This window comes from Apaloderma vittatum, unplaced genomic scaffold (genome assembly GCF_000703405.1).
Source record: "Apaloderma vittatum isolate BGI_N311 unplaced genomic scaffold, ASM70340v1 scaffold13225, whole genome shotgun sequence".
Lineage (NCBI taxonomy): Eukaryota > Metazoa > Chordata > Aves > Trogoniformes > Trogonidae > Apaloderma > Apaloderma vittatum.
Genome location: NW_009717757.1, coordinates 33,190 through 59,946, shown reverse-complemented (window position 1 = coordinate 59,946; position 26,757 = coordinate 33,190). Strand labels below are relative to the sequence as shown.

The 26,757-nt window shown below is 41.5% G+C and overlaps 1 protein-coding gene across 1 annotated transcript in view; it reads right to left on the bottom strand.

Moving 5' to 3' along the window:
* Positions 1–26,757, bottom strand: part of JADE3 (jade family PHD finger 3) — a 45,762-nt gene that overhangs the window by 5,438 nt on the left and 13,567 nt on the right. The window contains exons 2-7 of the mRNA XM_009870027.1: positions 13,849–14,006; positions 11,795–11,985; positions 9,380–9,591; positions 6,624–6,791; positions 1,164–1,280; positions 252–725 (exon numbers count right to left, since the gene is read on the bottom strand). Coding sequence (XP_009868329.1) covers positions 252–725; positions 1,164–1,280; positions 6,624–6,791; positions 9,380–9,591; positions 11,795–11,985; positions 13,849–14,006 — 1,320 coding nt within the window. The remainder of the gene's footprint in view (positions 1–251; positions 726–1,163; positions 1,281–6,623; positions 6,792–9,379; positions 9,592–11,794; positions 11,986–13,848; positions 14,007–26,757) is intronic.

The window sequence follows — 26,757 nt, the reverse complement described above, 5'->3', positions numbered from 1 at the left end:
AAGTCAGGAAACACTCCTTTCACATGACACTTCTCACTGGAGTGAGAAGGGACAGTTCCAAGAAGTCTATGAAGTAGGCAGTGCAGCATATCATGAAAGACTGGCGTTGAAGGTTTGGGTTTTCTTTTTTAAAATTACTATTTTTTAAATCACCTCCTTGTGTTTCCCCCCCCATTCCCACTTTCAACCATGAGCAAAGAGCTCGCTCACCTGCAGATAGGTTTTTGAAATTTTACCAGTTAAATGCTTACCCTCTCTAGGTCCTGCCTCAAATGCATGAACATCCTCATGCGAGTATGAATGCTATCTTCTTTTGGCTGCACCAAGCCGTTTTCTTCATCCTCCTTGGGAGGAAACAATGGTTTGTTAAAGTTACTTTTTCTCTTTAATTTCCAGTAATTGTAGATGAAGTCTACAGCAAGTTTAGGAAGGCCCAGTTCTGCTGCAACATCCTCCACTTTCACCAGCGAGTAGAACTCTTCTTCCAGCTCTCGGAGTTTTTGGGCTCGCAAACTGGTTTTCTCGCTCACTGTTTGCTTCTGATCTGACACACTCTTGGGGTGCTCATCAACATCAGGCAGCGAATTCTGCTTGTTTTTGCTGTGCTTTAGACAATATGACTTGAACTTGACCTCATCCCCGTCATCCAGGATAGTCTTCATCTCTAAGCTATGCTCAAAGGCACAGGTGACATGAAAGGCAGTGATGCAGCTTTTCACAGAGCACTACAGAGAAAAAATGAACCAAACCCCCTCTATCAGTAACAATCCAGAAAGAAAAAAAAAGACAGAATTATCTTAGTTACACAAGAGTCCATCCCTTACAAATATCTGTTGATCTCTTTGAAGTTGGTATCATGCAATTCAGTATTTTCTTGTTTGTGAACAGCGTTCAACAGAAGAACCTTTCTATCCATCTCTGGCCCCCATAGTAGCAAGTCCACGTACACCTCAGCCTTATTCAAAAAGAAGGCAACTCAAGACTAACTCCTTCATCTCTGAGCTAGTGAATTAATTCAACAGGAAACCACTATGAAGAAGCAGGCATCTACCCAACCGTCACTTGCACTGAAAAGTATTTCTGAACAAAGAAGAACAAAATGCAGTTTGCTACCCTTCTCATGTAGACTTGCCACACAGAGTCACCACAGGACAGGTACGTACCTGAATGCAAGCACCAGTTTTCAGTTTGCATAAACTACACACTAGAGCCCATCGACTTGGTGGAATGTGAGACACCTTTGTGATCGGCTCCATCCTTTCCGGGCAAGCAATGCTAACCTGCGAACAAACAAGCAAGCATGGAAAGTAGTTATCAAGGTAACAAAACCAAGCTCTCCAGTAATACCAGAAGGAGAAATAAGATCACAGATTCATCTTGCCGAGAAATCTCCGTGTGCTCACACTTCTCTGCAAGGGCCTCTAAAAGATCATGCATGAAAACAACAGTGTGGAATACTGCTAGTTTAAACTGGTGGCTAAAAATTGCAATTCTTCCAAACATCTGAGGCATGTACAGTGTGCCTTGTTAGGAATCAGCTGAGAGACTGCAGTAAGTGATGTCTAGGTTTATTTCCTTTCCATTCTGTTTGGTTTGTCTTGTTTTTTTTTCTTTTTTCCTTTCTTTCTGTGCTGTTTTAACAGATCTAACTCTAAAAGTACAAAACCATAAGCTACTCACAACAAAACCATACTTACCTGAAAAGTTCCTTATGAAGAAGATCCACAGATCTGCTACAACAGCAGCTACTTCTGCCAGCTCACAATTTGGGGCAGAACCAGATCTGTCAGTCTGCAGCCAGGGAAAGCCTCGCTCCTAGCTCTGTGTCTCCACTGAGAGCTGCCAGTGTCAGTGGACATTCTAATACACCTTCCTAACTACACATTGTATCAAGTATAATTTGAGAAAGAATACAACAGACTTCTCTTATTGAAAAGCACAGTATATTCTCTTGTGCCAATTTTCACATACTCAGCCTGGATGATCAATTTGTCTCTGGTAGACCAGATTATGGACATTAACACTACAAGAAAGAAAAAAAATTCACATAAGCACAGGATACCTATTCTTTGTTACACTAACGTCCACGTGTCCACTGCGATAGAAATTTCTCAGCTGCCTGCTGTCCTTACTGGGAAACACGAACTGTCCTCCATAATGTCAAACCAGACATAAATTATTTCCTCAGGCATCCCTGAGCCACTCCTGACAGACAAGAAGGGCAGAAACAAAAAGCTGGCTGGCTCTGAATGACCAACATGCAGAACTGGGCCAGTATGGGAACGGCACACGGCAAAAGATTTCAGTGAGGTAACTGTTCTGTCCAAAGAATATCAGTCTCCAAAAGTTTGGATTGTGATGCTTACACAGCACTACTTGAATTTAGCCGTCGAGTGGAGGGCTACCTGCCTGAAGCAGAAATACAATGTCGATGGTAGCGAGGAGGATCTCCACGCTCTCTATGAACAATTCACCTGAAAGGAGTAGACCTGCATTTCCAGTGGTGGGATAGTGGCCTTTTCTCAAAGGGGTCAGAGATTTAAGAATTCAAAGAAAGGAGGTTCCTAGGTCATGCTCTGAGGCACTGTGAGGCCAGAATAAAGCTGACTCCTTAAGAAAGCAGTTAAGGCTGAGACTTGAACAGGAATTATTGTTTTTTCCTAAAAAAACTTCAAAAGCATCATGCTACAGTAATTTTCATAGATTAACTCCACTATAAGACTCTCTTAGGGAAATTCAGGTTATATGCATTAGTTTAACATGTGATTATTAAACTGTTGACTTTACAAGAGCCAGCAGACTAAGCTGAATTTTCTAGCTTCCCTTTGGGGATAACCTCATCAATCACTCACTGCACATATTAATTTTAAGACCTGCTTAATCCCTGAAGAGGAAAGGCTTTGCTTCAGCAAGCTTCCTGAGTGAGGTAGAACTATCCCAAGATAGCAGCACAAAGCCCATCAAGTCCAAACGTCATAGCTGCTGTGTTCAAATCAAGTATCTTTGCTACTCTCTCCTTAGTGTTGCATTGCTCTAAAGATCATCTAAGTAGGTGGAAAAGAGATTTGCAAGAGATTACTTGGTTCATCATTTCCACGTTTTAAAAGGCTGATCACCAGTTCATGAATTAATGTCATAAACAAATCTTATTTGAGTCAATTTGTTATAGTATGTTACTCTCCGATCCTGCAGCTGTAAGCCACATCTTCTGAAACACCCTGAGGTCAACCTGCTGCACGGCATTTCCATTAGGAAGGCAGTGAGATGCTTCAGAGAGGGTCCAGGTTTTACCAGACAAGAAGGAGAATAAGCAGGCAATATGAGATGCCCTCAATCAGGTAGAGATGATGAACAATTTAATCTGTTGTGGCCTTCCTATGGTTTGGTGGGAAAGCAACAGAACTGTCTCAGAAACACTTGAATGGCTCCACAAAATGATGTCCAGCATTCTTAAACATCATCACATGTAGACTTTTTACTCCCAAAATGAAAGAGCCTTTCATTAACCTAATCTGACCTTGCTCAAAACCAAGCTGGCTACAAGTTGCAAAGGTATTTCTGAAACGATACTGTACAAAGACTGCCTGCAGTTTCTCTTCCCAATGACCACCGTGCTAAGAGGCAAGACTTCTTTTGGGAATTAAGGGATTATATCAACTTGTGAGGTTGTCTATATTCCTTTCGAAAAGAAAAGAGAATATCTTCAGTGAATTTCTCTGGAGACTGAGTAATATCAGCTTTACACTTCTTCCCAGCAGGAGCTGGGAATTGACACAGACCCTCCCTCTGTCCCTCTCTGCCACTTCTAATGCTCCTCCTGCTCCTTCCCTAGGGAGGACCTCACAAGGGCAGGAAACATTTATGTTGGAAATACTGCCCATTCAGCATGTAACGTTGCCTGTTTATATTACCCACTTTGTAGAAACACAAAGAGGCGCTTAGAGTCAGGTGCAACTTATTTATACTGGCCTCATGCCACCTGCATGTTTCTGATATTCAAAGAGAGGAGTCAAGGCAAAGTCTGTTTGAACTTCCCTGCTCACGAGGTACCTTGAGAGAGCAGAAGTCAACATTTTCATCCCCCCAAACTTCTCACTGCGAGGCAGAAACTATCTATCTTCCACGACACGTAACTGTTTTCTCTGTTATTTCTTCACCTTTTTTGAGGTTACGTTCTGATTGCTTTACTCTGAAGTTTTAAGAGTGGGAGAGGGTGAAGACAATAGGCTGTTGAAGCCTCTTCTCTGCTGCTGCTACCTATGAGCTGCCAACAGGACTGCCACCGTGCTGTTCCCTCTGCCAACCTGCCCCCAGCAGCTGCACAATGATCTGCATCAGTGGCTGGGAAGGACACAGACACTCCCACGAGCAGCTAAGGAGAGCTGATCTTACACCCTTCCAGCTGCAGCAAGGAAAAATAACTTCCTGCCTCAGCTAACACACTGATCGAGGGAGGATATAACTGTAATGGCATGAGGGGTAACAGTTTCAAACTGAAAAAGAGTAGATTTAGATTAGATATTAGGAAAGAGTCTTCACTGTGAGGGTGGGGAGGCATTGGAACAGGTTGCCCAGAGAAGCTGTGGCTGCCCCCTTCCTGGAAGTGTTCAAGGCCAGGCTGGATGGGGCTTGGAGCAACCTGGTCCAGTGGGAGGTGTCCCTGCCCATGGCATGGGGGTTCCAACTAGATGATCTTCGAGGTACCTTCCAACCAAAAACCACTCTGTGGTATGATCTAAAGCAGAGAAGGACCTTGAATTTCAAAACACTCAGTATAAGTTTTTTAAGACAGTGCTGAATAAGCTAATGAAGGAAAATATCTGCTGCAATTGCCTAAAACAACGTCAGCCTATACTTGGCAACTCATGAAGTCCCTCTCCAAACTTTTTACTGTAAGGCCCAGACATGTTTATGGCCCATTTCTCTCTGCATTCTGCCTTGCTCTGTTTTTTTAGGGCCGCTTTATAATTCCTGTGTTTCTTTTTGGGAAGTTCCAGCATGCTACTACCCTTGGAGAGAAGAAAAACAGGTATACAAGAATACACATTCTTCCCTAAAGTATTCACCCCCAGGTCTTTCAGCTCCAGGTCTTTCTTGTCTTCTGCAGCACGTAAGGCCAGAGTAACTCTCTGGACAAGAACTGACCTGCCAGTTCAGGAAAAGGTTTCTCTGGCTTCTCCGATGAGTGAATTAGTTTACAAGTGACAACACAGGAGACCGAGAAAAGGGATCCAAGAGGCATTTCCTGCCCCTACTGGCAGGTGTCACCTCCTTCCTATGCCTAACACATTTGGAGCCACCGAACGGGCTGTGGGAGCAGATTCGGATTCCAACTTTCCCACTGGGCGCTTTCCTGGCTGCTCCTGGGCAGGTGGGAAGGCGGTGTGTGCTCCCTGCCCTGCCATCACCTGCTTCCCAAACCTGCCCCTTCCTCTTCTGCTGCTGAGAACATCAAAGCAGCCACATGCAGAAAGGACATCTTAGGAAAACATCAGCGTGCTCAGAGCCAGGAGTTTTCCGTCAAGATACTCAGTAAGTACAGGAGAAGAAGTCAGGGGATTTTTTCTTTTTAATTTGAAAATAAAGTTTTTGGTTTCTTCCCAAACTCTTCTCTCCTTAAAAGTGGAAGAGATGCCAGGAATTACAAGCAGGCCTGGAAGGAAAAGAGCAACTGCAAAGATCACCTCCTTGAAAAGCAGATATATGCCTGAGACAGGGCTGAGAATTACACATTGCATGTGGTTGCTACGTTAAAAAAAACCCAAACAAACACAAAACAGAATCTTAACATTTTCCTCAAAGTTTTGCAAACATGAAGGCCTGGCTGTGCTTGAGAGTAGAAGGTTCAGAAAATAAGGCATCCATCTCCCTGATGTCATGGTGCTGACAGATCTGGCTACCACCTCACATTAAACCACCCACCGTAATCATCTGTGGACCCTCCGAGAAAGAAAACCTTCCCAGAAATATTCAAAACACAAACCTCATCTACACAGGAGCGAATATTACACTTTACAGAATTATAATGTGATGCTAAGCTTGATTCAAAACATAGGAAAAGGTGTAAAGTTGCACTATTAAACTCTGCACATACATACGCATATATATCAAAAAAGCCTTTACTTACAAAATATGCTATGGAAGATAAAAAGCCTCATCTCCCCACCATTCAGAAAAAATAGTTAAAAAAAATCCCTTAACTACAAAACTTAAAAGAGTCCATCCTACAACAATAATGCAACAGTAAGGGGAAAGTGCGTCTTAAAAAGAAAAAAGGAGAAAAAGTGTAAAGATATGTATGCAAATTATACACCTAACTAAACACAAAAATTCATCAGAAAATAAGCGAGACAATGGAGCTTCCAGAGGTTACTCAGATACCATAATGACACCAAGAAGTGACTGCTGAGTAAGTGCAGAGGACAAAGTGATTAATTAAGGGACCACAAGCTGGAGCCTCTCCCAGTCCTCACAGACTGTGCAGACTCATGAGAATAAAGTCTGGTATTAAGCCAGACAGACACCTTAAATCACAAGAACATAAAAAGGCAGAGGAGGGAACAAGAAGGAGGACAAGGAGGAGACTGTGACATAAAAGAAAAAGGCAGAAATTTAAGTTTTACCTCTGGAATCCAGAGCGCGCAGCTCACATGTGCCCATTTGGTCCCTGTTCTGGTGGCTTTCATGGCACCTCCTCTTTTGGGGCACAGGAGGCACTGAGGATGTATTCCCAGGACACAGGTGCGACACAGCCAGCTCCCTTCGGGCACTTTTAAGATTCCATAGCAAGCCTTGGAGGAAAACAGGCGTCAGGATTATCGTGCTGATGTGATTTCACATGCAAACTTTGGTTTTGATATGGACCAAAGTTTTCACATACTAAAGGCACAGTTTGGCCTTTATTTAATCCTTCTCTGATTTCTTTACCTCAGAATGAGTCAAACGATCAAAGACATTACGAAGCCTCTAAATCTAAGTCCTTTTATGCCAGTTTCTCTTTAAAATGTGTACTGGTGTTATTCATTCACAGTATAAAATGTACCCAGTGTGACTGCACAACATCGCTGGTGTTAAGAACCTCTGTCTTTCCTTTAAGTGTCTTCTAAATTCATGAAGCAAAAAGGGTAGACATTTCTTTAAATTAGCTTCTGCATCGAATCCTTTTTAAAAATCACAATTTCCTACAGCTAATACCTTTACACTCTACCATAATTCTATTTAGATGTGAAGGGATATGAGCTCTTTGACTGAAGACCATTTCCTGCAACATTGAATTACATTTGTGGTTAGAGTTCTGTGAATTGTTTGTTACATTAAATATTTACATGATACTGCCACAAAAATTAAGGCATCTACTGAAATTATGAAGTGCAAGGCTTTATGCCTATTTCTTGAGTATTGCACTTAACCCCTCAGAAAATGAGAAACTTAAGTTTTGCTAGGTTTGAGAATTAAAAACAAAAAGGAAAAATACTCTGCTTTCTGATTCAAATTCCCAGCAGTTCTTAATGGCTAACTACATTTGTATCTAGAAAATATTGTGCTGTACGTACACATGCATATTAAAGCTGAGTGTGTCTGAAACCACTGGCTGCCACCAAAGTCTGATTCCACTCAGCTGCTCCAGATAAAAACTTTTATCAAAAGGGTAGATTTCAGAGGAAATTCCACCATTCCTAGCACTATCTTTAGGGACAGGACAGTCAAAAGCTCAGTGGAACAAGATTATTAGGTGCAACCAATGTTTCACATTCAAATGTAATATAAAATTCCCACACTTGCCTTCCAAGCCTTCTGATAACAAAGATCTCAGTATTTAAGACAGAGGAACATCACAAACACTGCACATATATGTCAGGCTTGCAGAGACAGGGGTTTTCCTATATTAAATCCTGCATTATGGAAACGCCAAGACTGACTAACCTGAACGCAAATTTTATGAGACAACAGTTGCAAAAAGCCAACAGGGGGAGCTGTAATCTAAATTTTACAAGCGATTTTTTTTTTCCTCTTAGGTGGCGCATTCCCACTAGCACTCTTTCTATTACTAACGCAATAGAGGCATTACACCTAAAATCACATGTAGGTGGTTGGAAACAGACTGAAAATATTTTCTAATTTAATCCAACTAATACGCGGAGAATACCTAGACTACTAAAACGAGTAGATCTGCTTAAGCTGGCACAGGAGGGCACCTTGAATAAAGCTCTTGTGGCCCTCCTCCCCATCAGCTCCAAACTGTGTGATGACAAACAGACCTGTGGCTACATGTTGAACCAGGACTAATCCAGATTAAAGCCAGAATGATTGTGTCATCGTTGCTGTTAGGACTAGCTCTAGCCCTGACACACTGCCCAGTTCATTTCAGGCAGGTCTGGTATGGGGAAGGATCAGGAGGCAGCAAGCCACCAGCAACAGCTCAACTGTCGGCAGGCAACCACGAGCCCCTGACTGCACATTTGTGATTACTTTTGACAAGGCACAAGGAGGTGCAGAATTCAGCAGGCGACCCAGTTGCCGGCTGTATTCCTGTCACTAGCCACGTTACCAGCACTCAGGCTCACGTGGCTGCTTCACACGGTGAATCAGATGAGGGAAGCGGCTGGGCTGGAAGCCAGCCCGCTGCGAGAAGGGAGATGACAGGTCCTTTTTCAGCCAGATACGTCTTCTGAGCATTACTTGCAGGCGGTATAAAAATATGTTCTAAAAAAACCCTTCTTGGTCGCTCGTCAATGTTATAGCAAAAAACCCCTCCCAGAGCAGAATGCACAGAAAACATGGGATTCATAGCCATTTTTTTGATGATAAGGATACCTCTGCCTGACTACGCTGAGCTCAGTCAGTGTAAAGTCTTGGCTACATCTGAAATGCCATAAACATGAGCAATGTTCAGACTTAGAGCAGAGTGACTGCAGGTGCTTGAGCCTTCTAAAAAGGATCAGTATGTTAAAATGTCTACGTGTGGTTCAGATGGCTAAATTCAGACAGCTTGTGGCTGGCCAATTAACTAGTCAAGGATGAAAAATCCCAGCTCTGAAATAAATTATATTTAGATTCTTCACAAATAGGCAAACCAGCATTTCCTGCCCTGTTTATCTTCAAAAACAGATTTAATAATAGGGAAAAATCATTTACGGTCACAGAGACAAGTTCCAAGAATACAATTTGTGTTCCTATTAGACTGCAGATACCCACATATTTACTGTGCTAGGCCACTTAATCTCCTGTAACTGTCAGGGTGCAATAACCCGGCTTAGTATTTCACCACCCTTCACATCCACAAAGCCCTCCCATTAACATTTAATAGCACTTCAAATTCCACACTTGCCAAGGTAAACTAAGTGCACAGGACATTGTCAACATTTCTGCAGGCACTAACCTGATGGACGCAGATATTACACTTGTCACAAAACACCATGTCATTCCCATCTTCACTGTCAGGGGACCGACACACATCACAGATGACGTCTTCATCATATTCAATACCCAATCCTTCTTCAGTCTCAATAGCGTGATTCATGTTCTCATGGCAGTGCCGTTCCAGCACCTCAATCGTCTTCTCCATTGTGTTTTCATCCAGGGGCCCACATCCTGCAACGAAGAACAGGGAAGCGGAATTAGAGGACACTCAAGTGCCTTTGCTGGAGCCTGAGACGCAGGAAGAGAGCAGGACAACTTCTAGCAACTGAAGCAGTAGACAGTGTCTTCTCTCCCATCATGCATACTTAAAAAAAAAAAAAAAGTAAAACAAAAATGGAGAATCTTTTTTACTCTCTGGCTAACTAGCATTATCTTATACACACAAGTAAAACTACTACTGGAGTAGAAGTTCAAGTTGTACACAAAAGACATGACTGCACCTTGAAGAAAACACTAGAGCATAAAAGACAGACAGCAGTTTCTGTAGCTGCTAGCTGCTCCCATTCTTTCAAAATTAAACACAATGTTCTTCTGAAGACTAAGTCCCTAGGAAACAAAACTTACGTTGCCACTACGCAGTACCATCCAGAACACTACTTGAGTGATCAGCATGATGGATATGAAAAGTGCTTTTCTTGTTGGTTTGGATTTTAGTTAGTTTGCTTATAATAAAATAGCAGATAAATACACCTTTGTCAATCAATACTGACTGTTCACTTGAACACTACACGTGCTACACAGACTTAAGACTAATCAAACTTAGCATAAGAAGAACCACTTATGAGAATGCTCCTCACCTTGCAGCTTCAAGACAGACACTGCATAAGAAACCCCACGATGTTCACAGCTACAAGAAGTCTCCAAACCGCATCCTCTCAAAACACTGTGAAAAATTATGCTGTTGCCCACAGCCCACAATTTACTCAAACCTTCAGGGGTTGTGATATTCATGTAACATTAACACCAGAGGCTAACATTTTAACTGACGGACTACGCACAAAAATACAGCTACTGATTCAGATTCCTTGTTGCAACTGATAAACAAGGAGATGGAAAATACCAATGACTGCTGATATACAGGGTCTTCTGCTATTAAACTGTTCTCTCCAATGATGTCTGGATATTTTCTCTCTCCCCAAATTAAGAGAATTACAAAACCATTCAGTTGGGAAGGGACCTTCAGAGAGCTCCAGCCTAACCCTTGGTTCCAAGCAGAGTCAACAGCAAAGCCCGACAAGGTTGCTGCTCAAGAGATACGTCTAGCCAGATGCTGAAAACGTCTGTGGATGGAGACTTGCCCTCCAGAAAATCTGTGGTTTTGCTAAAAGCATCCTTGTATGCCTGGGAAGCTTGTCCTTGCTTCTACCTCTTAGATACATTCTTTGGCACTGGAGCTCAGTCATGAGTTCCCTCCTCCACCAAGCTGGTCTCCTGACACATCTACTTTGTTTTCTTCAATGTCTGGATGCATCTTTTTTATACGTACAGGAGACTGTCCTTAAAGGCCTGCTAGCTCTCTTCAGCAGTTCCACTCTTCAGAGCTGCCTCCCAGATCCCATCCAGCAGTTACTCGAGTAAGTAAGAAACCTGCCCTCCTGAAGTCCTGGACGCAAAGGCTATTTCCTTTCCTTCCTCCCCTCAAGACCTCAGTCATCACTATTTCAGAGCTACCACAGCCAGTGCTGCCACCGATTATCACACCCCCACAGATTCATCTTTCTTTGTGAACAGCAGATCTCCGAGATGCCAAACGTCTCCCTCTTTTGACCACCTGTCCTTCATAAAGGACTTTCCATGGAAGAATCCCAACCACACAGGCTATTCCACCACAATTCAGTTATTCGAGTGATAACTGCAAGATTATTTTCCGTAGCTCATTGCCCTTCACAGCCTTCTCTATATCCACAACTTGCATGGAAAAAAAAGTTTACTCAGTTGATTTTAAATGGACCAACATGTGTGAAACTTAATTAATCTGTTAAGAACCCAGCATGCAAGTTCCTCACAAGTCTGAATTTGTAGCATGTTTAAGTTTAAGAAATGGAAACATCTGCTTTTCCTACATAAAAATTTTTAACTTTTGAAGTCCTATAATTAATTCCACCTGGTGTGGGCTTTTTATCTCCTGCCTCAGTCTGCAGAAGTTACATGTGATTTTGGATGTGAAGAAGTTTTTAGGCACAACAGGTAAAACATAAAATATGAACAGATCAAGCAAGTCATCATTTTAATAAAGTATTTTTACCTCCCATTTTCTTAGCATTTCTATTCAATTCTCATACAGCAATCTTTAAGAGATCTCACATGGCAGACTACAACTCAAACAGCACAAATTAACTGCTGCTTTTAACATTAGAACATGTTGTGCAATTACCCATTTCTGTAAGCTCTTCATTTAGCTCCTGAAGCCAAAAGATGTCCATGTCATCCAAGTCATAGCGACACACAGATTCTGCCAGTTCCAAAATGTTGATATAACCTGGTTCTGTGGGCTCTTGGCTGGAACAGTGGATGTATTTCCTGGGTCGTGTATACAGTACTTCTTTCACTTTTTCTGCTACAACCCTAGAGTGAAAGCAAAAAAGGAAATAAGAGAGCTTTTTAAGATCCATCCTTGAAAGACATGAAATATTTGCTATAAGTATGAAGAAACTTAGTGTTTCACAGATTTTAAACTAGCTGTTAAGTGTAGCCAGGCTAAAGAGACAGGATTCTGTAAATGTCATTTCTTCACACAAAATGTGCTAAGATTTGCTATGTATACAGAATCCTTTTTAAAATGTAAGCCTGTGCATATAATTTTCAAATTAACAAATGCTACTGGTGCAGTGATGCAAGTGTTTCTGAAACCCACAGAAAGTATTATGCACAACCCTCTCTACAATCTTTGTTTTATATTCTTCTTACATGATGGAAGGAAATCTTGACAACTGATTTCTTGAAAACACCGTTTTTTTTTCTCGAAAGCTTAATCTATTCCACTGCAGTGTGTGTGTGTGTGTGTGTGTGTAGGGGAGAAATACTTGCTCTTCATTTCAGATAAACAGTCTACCCTTATTCTGTAAGTGACACTTTATCTATGTTACAAACGTATTATTTTTGTTATGCAAGAATCATTCTGATGCCAAGCAAAAAAGGTAAAATGGAAAAAAAAGCTAAAAATCACCCAGAAAACAAAGTAGATAAACACTGGTGGTTTTGATCTTTGAATTATTTTAAGAGATAAAACTCAGCGTTTGATTATTGAACTAGCCTATGGGAATGGAAAGACTGACCTTAGCTAGATAAAGTCAATCTTTCTCTGAACCCAATGCAAGAGGCTCTGCCTGTGAGAGGAAGCCAGGAAGATACCGAATGGAACAGCGCCATGTGTGAGCAGCCCTGCATGCTTTCGGGAGCTAACCCTCCGCAGGACGAGGAGAAAAGAAATGTGAGCGGAGTAAGGAAGGAGCAGGCAGCAGTCAAGCAGCATCCCACATAATTCTTACTGGACAGTGTGGGTTGGTAATGCTAGCACAAACAATGCTGTTCTGCCATTTTTCCTCCACCTTCATTCACCTTGCTCATTCCCCATTCTTCACCTTCTCATTTTTTCCTCTGGTTCCCTTGCAATCTTTTCCTCTAATGTAATATTGCTGGTATGAGATGCAATATATTTATTTTTAATAACTTGGTACTGACAATAGCCCCAGTGGAAATTAAATTATGCTGGCATCAGCGCCTTTACTGGACAATTCATTTATCTCTGTCTCAAAGACCACACTGGCAATAACATTTCTATGATGAAACATGCTCCGTTTTCACCAGGCAGGGTTGCAGGACTAGTGTTATGTCTTCCTAGTCTAAGCACAGTGTGAGAGAACAAAAGGCTCTCTATCTATCTCATGAAACTGAGATCACTGAACTTCTAAGAATGTCAAGCAGCTATTTATGTGAGAGAAGGCAGAGAGGGTTAAAGCTTTGGCAACAAAACAAAATTAAATCACATTAACAAGTGAGTAACTGCATTAAGTATCAGTAACTACTGCATGCCTACTGCTCTATATCATCGTGCTTTATAGTGAAGTCTGTCAAGTAACACATACAAGACTTTGGTTTATTTTTAATTTATTAAACTCACTAAACTCGAATGAGAAAACAGTTTTTAATCCATTGCACCACATGACTCAGGAATAAAGATCCCCTTTTAAACTCAAACTGTAGATATCATAACATCATAGAGACAGAACCAGATCTGGACTGAAGTGCCACAGAAATGTTTTCCAAATTGGTACTTGTTTGGTTTAAGAACATGCCTGAAGACTGCTACATTGGAGGTTCAAATACTGTAACACAGTAAAGCTGCCTGCATTTAGACAACCCTTTTCTGAGAGACCATCTTCTCTAAGTTGACATTTTGTGCATGTGATCAGTGTCTGACCACCTTACCTGAGAGAAGGCTGTGGAATAGTTTCTGGACTGGCTGGAACTTGAACCCCTTTCTCCCATTCTTGCTTCCACGTGTCCGCAAAGATATAATATTCATCAGGGTTGACATGGTGAGAATCTGGTAGTTTCATGGCACTAATGAGATCCTTGCGGAACACCTGCAAGAAACACCAGGAGAAAGAGTGGCTTGAGAAAGACTGTGTGCTGAAGGAAGCAGTAGGCATTTTTCTTAATCTACACTGAGACAGTGTATATAGAATCATAGAATCATAGAATGGCCTAGGCTGGAAGGGACCTTAGAGATCATCTAGTCCAACCTACCTGTTTTGGGCAGGGACACCACCTCCCGACTAGACCAGGTAACAGATGGGGACCAAGCGGGAATCGAACCCGCGAGCTCGGTGTTGGTCCTTGTCAGCACTGCGCTCAAACCACTGAGCTAACCAGCCCCCCATAATACTCTGATAATGTTTTTTAAAGAGTACCAATACACACACAAGTCAATTTGAAACTACCTAGATTTTTAACTCTGAGTGTATCAAGTGTACTATGACAAGAAGTTTATGCTAACTCAAAAGCATGCTGTTGCCCAAAGACTAATTAGAAGGAAGAAGGCTGTTAACAGGCCACCAGGGAGAGGGCAAAGGAGGCCTGCATTTCATTTAAGACTCCTCACCATATCACTTTCAAACAGCTTATTTTACTTGCCAGTCTGCAGGCTTTAACCCAATTTAGATACAAGGTAGCCTACCCTTTTCCTTCATTCAGTTTAGCTACTTCAAACTGTCATATTCATCATGGGCTACAAACAGTTGCCATGGAGAAATTGATGTACAGGCACTTGTTTGTTTATTAAAACCACTTGAAGTTTCACTGGTCAGGATCTCCAGGACCAAAGATGAACAGTGGCCTTTGCTGAAACACGAGACCTGCACTGCTCTCTGCCTGAACCCCAACAACACAACCCGGCCTCAGCACCCTTTAGCAAATGTACACGACGAAACAGCCGTGGAGTAAAGCAAACACATCAGTGACAAACCTCCAGCCACAACACTCAACTCTTGGCTCAAGAAGATTAAGCTCTTGCGAGCGTGCCAACATGATTGTCAGTCATCTCAAAACTTACCTAAGGTCAATGTTAAATACAGGAGCATACAATTTAAATAAAGGGCATGTGCATCCTTCCCGAGTTTTTTTCTCTCCACTGCTACACTGCATCAGTTCAACGTTCATAAAAGCGGAACAGTGACTGGTGTCTTGGTGTTAGGGAGACACCACAACTAATTAACAGTATTATCGGAACCAGGAATCAAATCCTCAAAGGGCAATAAAACGAAATGGGAAATATCCCGGCGATAAGCTGCGGCAGGTTGAACTCTCTTCTTCCTAATTCAGTTTTATAGCCAGAAGAGTAATAAAGTCTCTCAGAGCCAAGTATCTTTGTGTACCCTTTTCAATTTGACAGCACCAGACCGGTTATGCCTACTGCAAAAATTCTCATCTGTTCTTGGAAATCATCAAGTAAACATTATTTTAAAAGGCTCTATGCTAAAAGCAGGTATTGAAATAGGCAGCCAGTGGCCTGGAACATCAGTATTACTTCGTTACATCCTACAACTGCACCATTGCACGTGGGCTGCTGGGAGAGCAACCTGACTGAGAGGACTCAGAACCACAGACTCAAGGCTCTCTTATTTGCCACTGATGTGTTATCTGCTTTGGTTCAGACCAGACTGTTCGCTGTCATCTTCTGTGTAAAATCCCTCAGGTACAGCCAGTAGGCTTGTATTAAAATCTGAATGACAAGAGTGAAAGCATTAAGACTGCAAGCATCCATTTTTTTCCGAGCAGTAAGTGTACACACCAAAAATGAAATGTAAAGTGATTTATGCCACTAAAAGGGCAATTCCATTTTCTGTGTTACAGGTACAGAACCAGGATTATGAGAAACACTAACGTGGCACAATTCCAAAGAACTCCAGAAGGAAAAAATAATCCAATAAATGAGAAATGCAATGGCTGGTTTATTTACCAGAACAGATACTCCTCAAACCTTATCTCAGGTAAGTGCTTTACAAACTACCTTTTAAGCCACTGACAGAATACAGAACTAGAGCGCTTCACATCAAGCCTACTATTTTTTAAACACTACATGAAAAATGCTATTTTTTTGACTGTTGTACAGTACTGACCACACCATCACCACACTGCAATATTAAGTTATCTGCTTCATATTTCAAAAATTTACGATAAAGGTGCCACTGAAGGTCAAAGCCTTCACCAATATAAACATGACTGTTGAAACCTTAAGGAACACCAAAACTTGACCAAGACTTCCTAAGAACTGCCTACTCATACCTGTAGTAACACTGCAATTGAGTATTTCCTGCACATGCTTGGAATCATTTAAATCTCTAGCTCTCATTCTCCATTTCTTCACGTATGGCTAAGCATGATCTTCCAACAGTAAAATACTCTCAGAGCACAACACATGAGAGCGCTTACTCTGTTTTCCCTTGTTGTGCAAGTAAACCAAAACACTCAGGGGAACCCAAAGAGAGTTTTCTGACAAATCCAGTAAATTTTACTTCAGCAGTCAGCCTCAAGGCTATGAACTGAGCCAACTCAACCAAGAGCAGACACATACCTTCAGGATTTAGCTAGCCGGCTTCTCCTAGTGGTTGTTTCTTTTTGGACACTTGTTTGAAAAACAATGAAGCTCTTTTACTACGTAGCAAGGACTAGTCCACTCCACAGCATATACCCTCCTCTTGGCAAGGACCACCTTTGCTTTCACAGTTAGCCCATGAAGTGCTGTGTATTGAGGGTTAGGGCTGGGTCGGCCACTAAATGCTGACACATGCTCTCTATCCCCTCACCCTTCCCAAACGGGAAGGGAAAAGGAATGAAACAGAGACTTACAGATTGAAAAAGAAACCTAAATCAGCATTAATAAAACAGTAATAGTACTGATAAGAAAAGAATTAAAATAATTAAATATATACAAACCCAATATTGAACTTGATTCCTTCCCCCGACAGCAATCCCCACTGATGCTGCAGAGCAAGCGGCACTGGGGAAGCCCCAGGCTCAGCGGCTGCGGGGAACCTGGCACAGCAGCTGGATTTGGGAACTCAGGACTGGGATCAAAGGCAGAAGATCTTCCTTGGACACTGTCCATTTAAGAAGAGGGCTTAATCCCTGTGATCCCTCAGCTTTATACTAAATATGACGTACATGGAATGGAATACTCTTGTTGGTCACCTGTCCTGCCTGTTACTCACCAGACGTGCAACCTTTTACTTCCTTGTGACCCCTCTCACTACCGGGCACCCCCAGTGTGGCACACAAGAGCCAGCAGTGGCCTTGGTCACTACAGGAATAAGTATAAGCAGGAGCCTGTCTGCATCCCAATCCCAGGCAGTAACTGTAAACATCAGGTGTTATCACTGCCAGTAGCACACACTGTCTGCAAAACATGCTGCTGACTTCAGAAAGTGCAGCCTCTGAGAAGAGACTGAGCTGAAAAATAAAATCACTGAACAGAATTGGTTCTGTTTAGCTCAAACCAGGACACGGTGGCCATCTTCCCGTTACGCAAAACCAGTTTTATGATTTACCATAGGCAGAACACAACCCTTCAACTTTAATATAATATGTAATATCATATATATTGGGAAGGCCTAAGCTAATGAGGCATTCCCATCCAGACATCACTCCTCGAGAGCGGGCTCTGCTAACGCTGCGCGCCCTCCCCACGACAGAGAAGGGCCTTGCCGAGCCGAGCTGCAGCCGACCGCAGCTGCCAGAGCCAGGTCTGTACACACAGAAACGGGGAACTCCCCCCCCGCTGCGAGCATTCGCAGAAGTTACTGTGTGACGGCAAGATTCTTGAAAAAAAAAATATTTTTAGCAAATGAAAGCACGAAAGAAGATAGAAATTTTAGGCCTGCTTAGCATGCAAGACTACTTGGTATGAGCTTGCTATTTTCATTTTGCTGCCAGGAATTTTTAGTTTCAGCTGAATACAGCACAGCACTTTGAGCGAGTGACATCAATGAAAAATGTGTTTGCTTATGTCACCATAATAATAGTAGTCATCATCACCATCATCATAATCTTAGGTGTTTTGCTGAGAAAGTCTAAGTTTTAAAGCTCGGGCTTGTTCTCTGGTCAAGATTAGCTTTTTGCTCTGCAGTAAAAGTCTGCCTGGATTTGCTGAGGCAATGAGAACTTCCTAGTCACCTCTGCAGAGATGCACTTCTGACTCCAAAACCTTTAACAGCTAAATTCTCCAGAAATAAGGATGCTCTGCTCCTCTCACTGCATTAACACATGAAGCAACAACAATACTGTGGAGCTGTGGAAGGAAAGATATGGTTTGTATGTTAGATTTGTTTTTCAGGCTTCTGAGTCCAAATATGGGAAATTACGTTAGAAGAGCATATGTCCAAGGAAAATTAACTCCTTAGAATCTGTTTATAAATGCTTCACTAAAAGCAGTCTGTGACTTTAACCTGAACTCCTTCTGGAAACACTCTACAAAAATTCAATATATAGTCTTCCTCACAGGACTCTTGTGTGCTTATTCTATGAAAAAAAAATAATAAAAATCAAGCCTGTGAAACAACACTATTCTGTGTGAAGTATCTTTACCCACTAAAGTTATCAGAGAAGATACCAGTAATGCTATAGAGAATTGCCAAAAAATATTAGCATCGAAGACAGAGAGAGGGTCTTGACAACACAACAGCCTTCTACAAACCCGATCTTCGCTGAACAATTCAAACACCAGATTTGCACAGACCGTCAGGCACCTTTTGTTCATGACCACTGCAAATCTAAAACCATATGAAAAAAAAAAAAAGGAGAAAAAAAGAGCAGGAAAAAAAATACTTTTTCCAATAACCCTCTGCAAGCTAATACTGAAGCCAACCGATGTCATTGCTCATTCACCTCATCTTGCCCAAACACATATGTGTGGGAAAACAAATGGGTTGTGTCATCTCTTGAGATTGGAAAGAAAATCAGTATTTCTTCTTGTATCACTCTCAGAGCCTTAGGGTGCTTTGATCACCTGCTTACAAACGCCCAGCGAAGGGTAAAGCCCTTGTCCCAGGTGCCTTGGTCACACCAGGAAACACACCTCAAAGGTTTAAGTAAATCACCAGTTAAGTGCTCTGGTGCCACAATCAGAGCGGGATTCCCGCTGGATTTGCATCTAATTGCTTCAGTCTCAAGGTCTCCCCTGGGCTGGCAGAGCCCTGAGCTGAGCCAGTCAGCAACAGCATTTCAGTTCTGACTCCCTAAGCAGTGGGCACAAAGAAGATCCACTGCTCCAGAAACGCAGAGGTGTGATTTTTTAAAAGGCAGGAGGGACCTACTACGTCCCATTCTGTCCTCCCACAAGAGTATACTGTCAGAAATCTTTCAGGGAAAAGAGTGTGGAATGAGGGGCAATATCCTTTCAAACTACAGAAAGCTAAAACAGTGTTTTCCTGGATTTCTGGTCTCCTTCACAACCCATCTCAAAAGCCAACTTCGACATTCCAGGCGTCAAACACTCAAACCACAGCTGACGCTTTCTGTGAAGTAAATTACACAAGAATTTTTCACCATGTTTGAGGTCAAATCATCTTCTTTTATTCATCTTTGAAAGGATCTAGTAACATTTTTACTCCCATAAACACCGGTAAGCATTAAAACTTACTTATTCTACTAGTGTAACTATCAAGCAGAACACCCTCAGCAAAATTTAAACACATTCAATAAAGCAGCAGTTTGTAACTAAAATCACCTCATAAATAATAAAAAAAGCCAAACTTTATTATGATCTATTACTCATGCAATATAGCCATATAGTACCTGAGCACAGCCAAATCACTGTATAGGTGTTTCACACTATGTGCAAGAGACTGCTCATTTACAGAGGATGAAGCTCTAAAGAAAAAAATTCAGTGGGCTCATCCAGAAGAGGTAGAATTTCTCTCATTAATATGTTGAAATCTAGGCATGAAGTTTCTGAATTAAACCAACTTATTATAGAGAAGTCCAGAGACTCAAGACAGTGTGGGATTTTTTTTTTCTTTGGTTGGTTGGGCATTTTTTTGGGCAGCAAAGTCAATGAGAGGCAATATAGGTTTAAAAAGGAAATGAAGACACAGTTCCAGAAAGGTATACTGACTGGACCAAGTTGTTAGAAAAAGCTGGGACACAAACAGGAATAAGTGTAGCATTAATTTTGTAGTTCTCAAACATCCACACAATTTGGACATGCACTGCAGTAAATCCTAAAGTTCAAAACTCTACTCATTAAAACTATTTTTATGGATTATCCAGGACTCAAGCAAATAAAGTATTGTACTTCTCTTTTAAGTAGCCATGAATCTTCCTAGCCTCCTTTACAAGCATGTATAGAAAAAGCCAGAAAATCAGATACTAAATCAACTCCACCTAACATCATATCTCTGACAGTATCTCATGAGCCAGAAGAATGTGTAAGAACACGTCAAGTTTCCTTCTGGTTGCTAATCAGACATAAGCTTTGGATTTTGGGATTAATCCTAATAATCAGTTTTTTTAATGGTACTAATTTATACAGATATTTAGAAAAATCTGTACTCGTTCTCATCTGTCCAATTTCTTTTTTTAATCTTGTTTAATTCTCAGTCTCAACAACTTCCTGTAGCAGATGAGCTTCACAGTCTAATTACATGTTGCATGGAAAGGATATCCTTTTAATTGCTACAGATTTCTTAACTTTTGGCCTCATTCACTCTTCCTCCCACAGCCTTTCCTCCCCAAATCTTCCATCATAAGGACAGGCAGGACTGAAGCTCTAGCTTCGCTGTTTTCAGACCGTTCATACTTTGCTGTTACACCTGCTCATTCACATCCAAAGGTAAAATAAGATCAGCCTTTTCACAAGCAAGCTTTTCGATGCCCTTATGCATTTGGGTCACCTCTTGCTAAAGAGTTCAAATAGATCGAGACAGTATCTCAAAGCAAAAAAAAAAAAAAAAAAATCATAAAAATAACCAGTAAGGTTGCATCTCTGACCTACATAAAAGTATTTTTTTTTTTTTAAATCTACTAACCCAAGCAGTTGGAAAAACACTGAAACGCATAAGGCGCATTCACCAGAGGTCTTGAGAAGCCTGTATGGATGTCCAAGTTAATTCAGAATTCTCTACGGTATGCACGTGCATAAGTGTAAGTCTCCTATTCTATTAGGCATAGTGCAAAGCAATCCGATTTCACCTTGCTGCCCATTCATTCACAGAACAAAACAAACCACTTTCAAATTGCAAAAAAGAGTCCATTTTCTGTCAAGAGTCTAGTCTTACAGGGTCCTCCTCTGGATCAGGACCTACGATTTACGCGGCAGTTAAAGCCACTAAAAAAAGTTTCCCATACCCAAGTAGTGAAAGCACACCACTTATTTGTAGAAAACAAGCTACATTTTACTTGGCAACTCATTTGCTCCTATCAGCAGTGAGGGATTAAAAACTACTCTTGTTGTGAGATTCAAAATGCTACTTGCAAATAGAAGTAAAATACTGCCATCTTATTCTGTGAAGGGTTAAAAAAAAAAACAGCACAAAGCTAATTCCTTTATTAGAGCGGACTGGAAAAAATATATATAAGCTTGAGTGTCATAAAGATCTCTTAGGCTCTTTTGTGACCCCATTAGCCTAAGGGAAAAGAAACGGTCAGTCATTCAGGACAGTTCAGCTAATAGGTTTTCCCTGAAAAACAAAATAATTCCAGCTCCTCTGTCATGATTTTCTACTGCAGCTTCCACAGAGACAGGAAACTGCAATGTACAGGCTTCACGATGAGCCAGGCATCCAAATGCCTCCTACCCTGCTACTCCCACACAGCTGACTGCTTCGGCCTGTGAGCCTCTCCTGGCTGCATTTAAATCCTTAAGGGGCAACACCACGAATGGCACGTGGCCAGCGTCATCCTAAGGGCCTGAAAAACCGTCACCACTTACACTACTGGTGTACCTGTAACCTCAACTCAACTTATCTATTCAAAGTAAATGCTAAAGCTAAGTGGATAGCAGAGTTTTTCAAGTCACCATTTCAGTGGTTTGTAATAGATCGTAATCCAGATGGGGAGGCACCACGGTCTTGCTTTTTGAAATAACACAGAGAAATATCATGGCCTGACGAAGCATCGCTACAGGCTTGCCTTGTTCTCGCCTTCTTCCTCAAGGAGAATGGGGTAAGTGGACCCCAGGTCTGACCCAGTAACATCCCTTCTACATCGATGTAAATCCCCAGGGCAAGTCAGGCTCTGGGAATGCGCTTTGACATTTGCATTCCAACACAGCAAGCCTTTGCCCCACAGCAGCCCCAGATGACCTCCCTCTGCTGAGGCCATCCTCGCACCAGTTTCCATTCCGAAGCACCTGAGAGGCAATTCAAGGCAGCGCAGTCCTCCTCAACTGCAGCCACCCATGATTTTTCATAGGCGACCACAGGGGACCAAGGCACATACAGACAAGTCCTGTGAAACAACTGACAGATACACTAACTTGCCTGTTGGTCACGGTACCAAATCTGAGCTTGTATTTGGAGAGAGAAGTTGGGCTAGGCATGGTTGAAGAAGCAGAAAAACTCCTATGTATTCACATGCAATTTAATTGAGAAAGCTAGGCTTACCGGCATGAAAGAAAAATTAATGTATGAAGACCATGAGCAAAAATATTCCCAAGCAGCTATTTATAGTTTTGACCTTTTATATTTTCTGCATCACTAGCTCAAGAAACAGCCTGCTGCCTGGCAAGGAGAGGTGAATGAAAGGAGAGCCATGCCAACTTGTTAAAGAGAGCCCTTGCTAAAGGGATGCTGTCAATCTGAAATTTTAAATTTCTGTCTAACACATATTAGACAACTTTTACTACAAAAAAACTTGTGGAATTACAACATGATTATTGGAAGGATGTATGGTGGGGTCTCTTTTCAGTCTTTGTTTTTCACCCTTGTCACTACTTGGTGCGTAAATAATCAATTTCAATGCTCTGCTGACAACAGCATTTCATGAAATACACTCTGCAGTGTATCCTTTTCAAGGGCTTGGAAGGAATGCTGGCTCCTCACAGAAGGAAAGGAAAAATTGGAAGGACAGCCAAGAGTCTTAGGTTCAAGCAGTAGAGATTATTACTGTCACCTTCCCTTCCATTCCTTTTCCCAGAGGACTTTATTGTTTTTCCAGGGTTCTTTTAAATATTGTATTTGCAACACTCCTCCAAGAGTGGACATATTCTAAAGTTTGAGATTTCTTTATCTCTTTTTTTCTTTCTTTTTATTCTGGGAGGGGGATCTTAAATGAAAAAGATGCCAGCATTACTGCGAGGATGATGTTAGAAAACAACCTTTCTAATTCCCAGTGTATATTGCAGATTTTGTTCTTCAAAGTTTCATATTTCCAAGCATTAGAGGGCTCAAGATTTTGTCTTAGAAGAGTTAGAATTCAGCAAAGATCTCAGTAGGAGGAATTGAAAACACTGCTCATTTTAATTCCTAGAAGTTATGTAAGCAGAACAATTCTATGCTATATACATAGGCCACATCTTCATAACTTTTGTTTATAATGTACATATGCAGATAAAGACAGCAGAGAGCAAAGGCAAGGAGAACAGGAGCAGGACAATCCCTAAGAGGAGGAGATACCAGAAAGAAGCTGGATGGCTGAGCAGCAAGACAGGATAGGTAAGGGACTGGCACTGAGGTGTATCTGAAAGAGCAACAAGTCTGGCAGGGAGAGTGTTTCAGTTCCCCTTTGGCTAGCTTGGCTAAAAGCAAAGCTACTGTCTAAGCAAACATAAGCAACAATTACAAGACCTCAGTAGCCACGAGCTGTTTTAAGATTAAAATTCTTACAGACCCATAATCCTCAGACCAACATTGTAAAAGTAAAAAAAAGCACAGTAGGCTTTTCTTAACCTTCTTGGTGGCTGTAAACAAAACATTATGTAGATAGTTTACATTTACTTTGTTCTTACCAAACCAAACTCATATTTAACAAGTAGCTTTTGCCATATAAGCGTGATCTATGTAAGTTTATGCAGCCTCTCACAGTAGTATCTAAGTAGGTAAAAAGCTGCAGGTACAAAACACAAAATCAGGTCTGTGACATAATTCAAAAGCTTTACATTCTAGAGAAGAAAAGTGGGTTTTGTCAGCCTTTTTTGAAGCAACCTCAGGCATCAAGAGTCATACTAGCCTGTTGAAGGACTCACTCTTAGGGAATGTGGTATCAAGTAAAGGGAATTACCTACAAGAAACACTTCTCCCATTTGCAGTTATTATCTGACTTCTACCCTTAAGAAAGCAAGCATCAAATCTGGAGAAGGCAGCTAACAAATCCTCCCCAAAAAGGGCTACCAAGGAATGGGCAATAGGATGGATTTGGGCACTGGGTTGTGCAGAAATGCCAAGTTATTCAACTGGTGAAAACAGATCCAGTGACAGTGGTGACAGGTGCAGCGATCCTTACAGGTAAGAATGACAGAGTAAAAAAGCTTTATTGAAGGCAAAAAGCCAAGAGTAACAAAGTAGCAGATGGGTAAGCACTGTTGGTACATATCCTGTCCCCTTAAGCACCTCACTGTTTCATCCTAAAGCAGAAAGAATCTTTCTCACACACATACAACCAAACCACTTATTTTTGTCGCATGCTCTCAGATCCTAAGATACCATCCCAGCTACTTCCATCTCAAAACGAGACTAAAATTCAGGAGAAGAAAGAACTACATGTCACTGTCGACAAATGCCATAAGTCATTTTGGGACATCAAACATCAGAGCTCCTGTAATACTCACACAGTGGGGAAAACAACAGTTTCACGGAATTTGACAGGTGACAAAAGGACTTGCTGGCACTAGTTCAAAGCTCACTATTTCAAGGCTTAGAAACATGAAAAATACATGACAAAAAACTACCAGCAACCAATCTTTAACCTGGGTTCTTACCTCAGCAGGTTTCTTTTGTTCATTTGCTGGTGTTTTTGACTTGCTCCTGTATTTAGAACAAGAAGAAAAAGAAGTAGAGGGACCTGTAAAAAAAACACAACAAAACCATTATAGCCTATTTCAATTAATTTTCCAGTAAAACACAATGCACTCCAATCTCTTAAATTATCATAATTTTTTGACAAGACGTGGGCAAAAACTCTTAGGCAGTCTGTAGGCTTGATTACAGGTCCTCCTGTTCCACTCATTCTTTGTAAAACCACAGCACATGGAGTTTATGGGTACATTCTGCTCTGCCCAATACAAGCATGGGTAAACAGAAACAAGCAGGCAGACCGCTTTTCTTCATTTCCTTTCTAACATGATAGGAGGAGCAAAATCAAGGACAGAGTATACACAACTGCTAAAAATCCCCAAACAAACAAGAAAACTAAAGCATGCTGGTGAAAGATGAAAAAAAAATAAAAAATCACAGTGTGATGTCTAGACATTTCTGGGCAAGATGTTATTTCAGTACAGGATACACCGATGACTCCCAAGGAGTATGACAATGAATCATCAATTATGTATAGAGTCATTAGGTAGGCACAGGTTTATAAGAAACAAACAAGACCCTGTCATACAAGGTTTTGTGCAGATAAAATGGGAAGATGCAACCTCAAGCAGATGTCTGCCAAGGAACATTTAAAATGTAACTTTACTGAACTGTATTACAGACCAAACTGCAATCGATCAGGAAACAGTGTAAGATAACATAATAGTCAGTAAACTGGTTATATCTACTATATATATAGTAGATATACATGTGTGTGTGTGTGTATATATATATATATAAAAATATACTCTAACATACAAATGCTCCAATAGCTTGCCACCCCCAGTAATTTTAAAGTTGAGGCTCTGCACAACAAGAGACAACAACAAATTACAGATTTCTTTCCCAACTCTGAAAGGGAAAGACACACAAGTTTTTCTTCAAGCTCTAAGTAGATTTAAAACTCTCCCCAGGTTTACAGGATCTTTCACCTCATTTTCCTCCCATAACAGGATTCAGAACACCAAAGACTGCAGAATGTAAAAAGAGATCAAGAAAGAAACACTTTTTTTTAATTATAAGAGGTGAAACGGTTTGCCCTCAAACCACAGAAGGAAACCACAAGGGGGTGACAGACCAAAGAAAAACGGGTAGGTATTACTCACTCTCATTGTCTGAACTGTCACTGGTGCTTAGATGCCTGTGGCGTTTCATCCTGACGCATCCTAAAGAGAAAAAAAAAGTTGATGGCAACCATTCTACCAGAAAATCACCGGCTGCTGGCTGACGCCAAGCTCTTCCCACTGAAGGCGAAGCTCCTCTGAAGAGCTTTAAGGCACAGCAATAATCCCAGTCCGGCCCCTGCGTTCGATTTCTGCAAGCAGCTATCAGACCGCGGTGTTATTTGCAAAATCGAGCACCCTCAAAACCGGCATGCCTCTGCTGGGCAGGGCTTGCTCGTAATTTTGCAGAAAGAACTGCAACCCGCCAGCTGATTCCCGGCAGGGCGTGAGCGGGGCTCTGCTCTCCGAGGAGGCTCAATGTCCCATCTGTTCAGCCAGAGGAAGAGTTGCCATGGTGGCAGTCGCTAGCTGAGACACGGGTGGAGGCCAGGAAACAAGGTGGATGCACAGCAAGGCAAGGATTTAGAAATATAAATCACCTAAGGAGAAGAAGAAAAGAAAAAAAAAAAAGAAAAGAAATCCAAAAGCATCCATGCAAAACAAAAGACAGGTTTTAAATAGGGACAATCACAGAAAATTGTGACTGATGCCATTTAATTTGTATGGTATGATCACCGCTTAGTTCATAAGAAATATGGTTTTCAGAAGTCTGGGAAGTGATCAAGGGTATCACTGAGAAATCCCTCCGTGGCCCTGCACCAATTCCT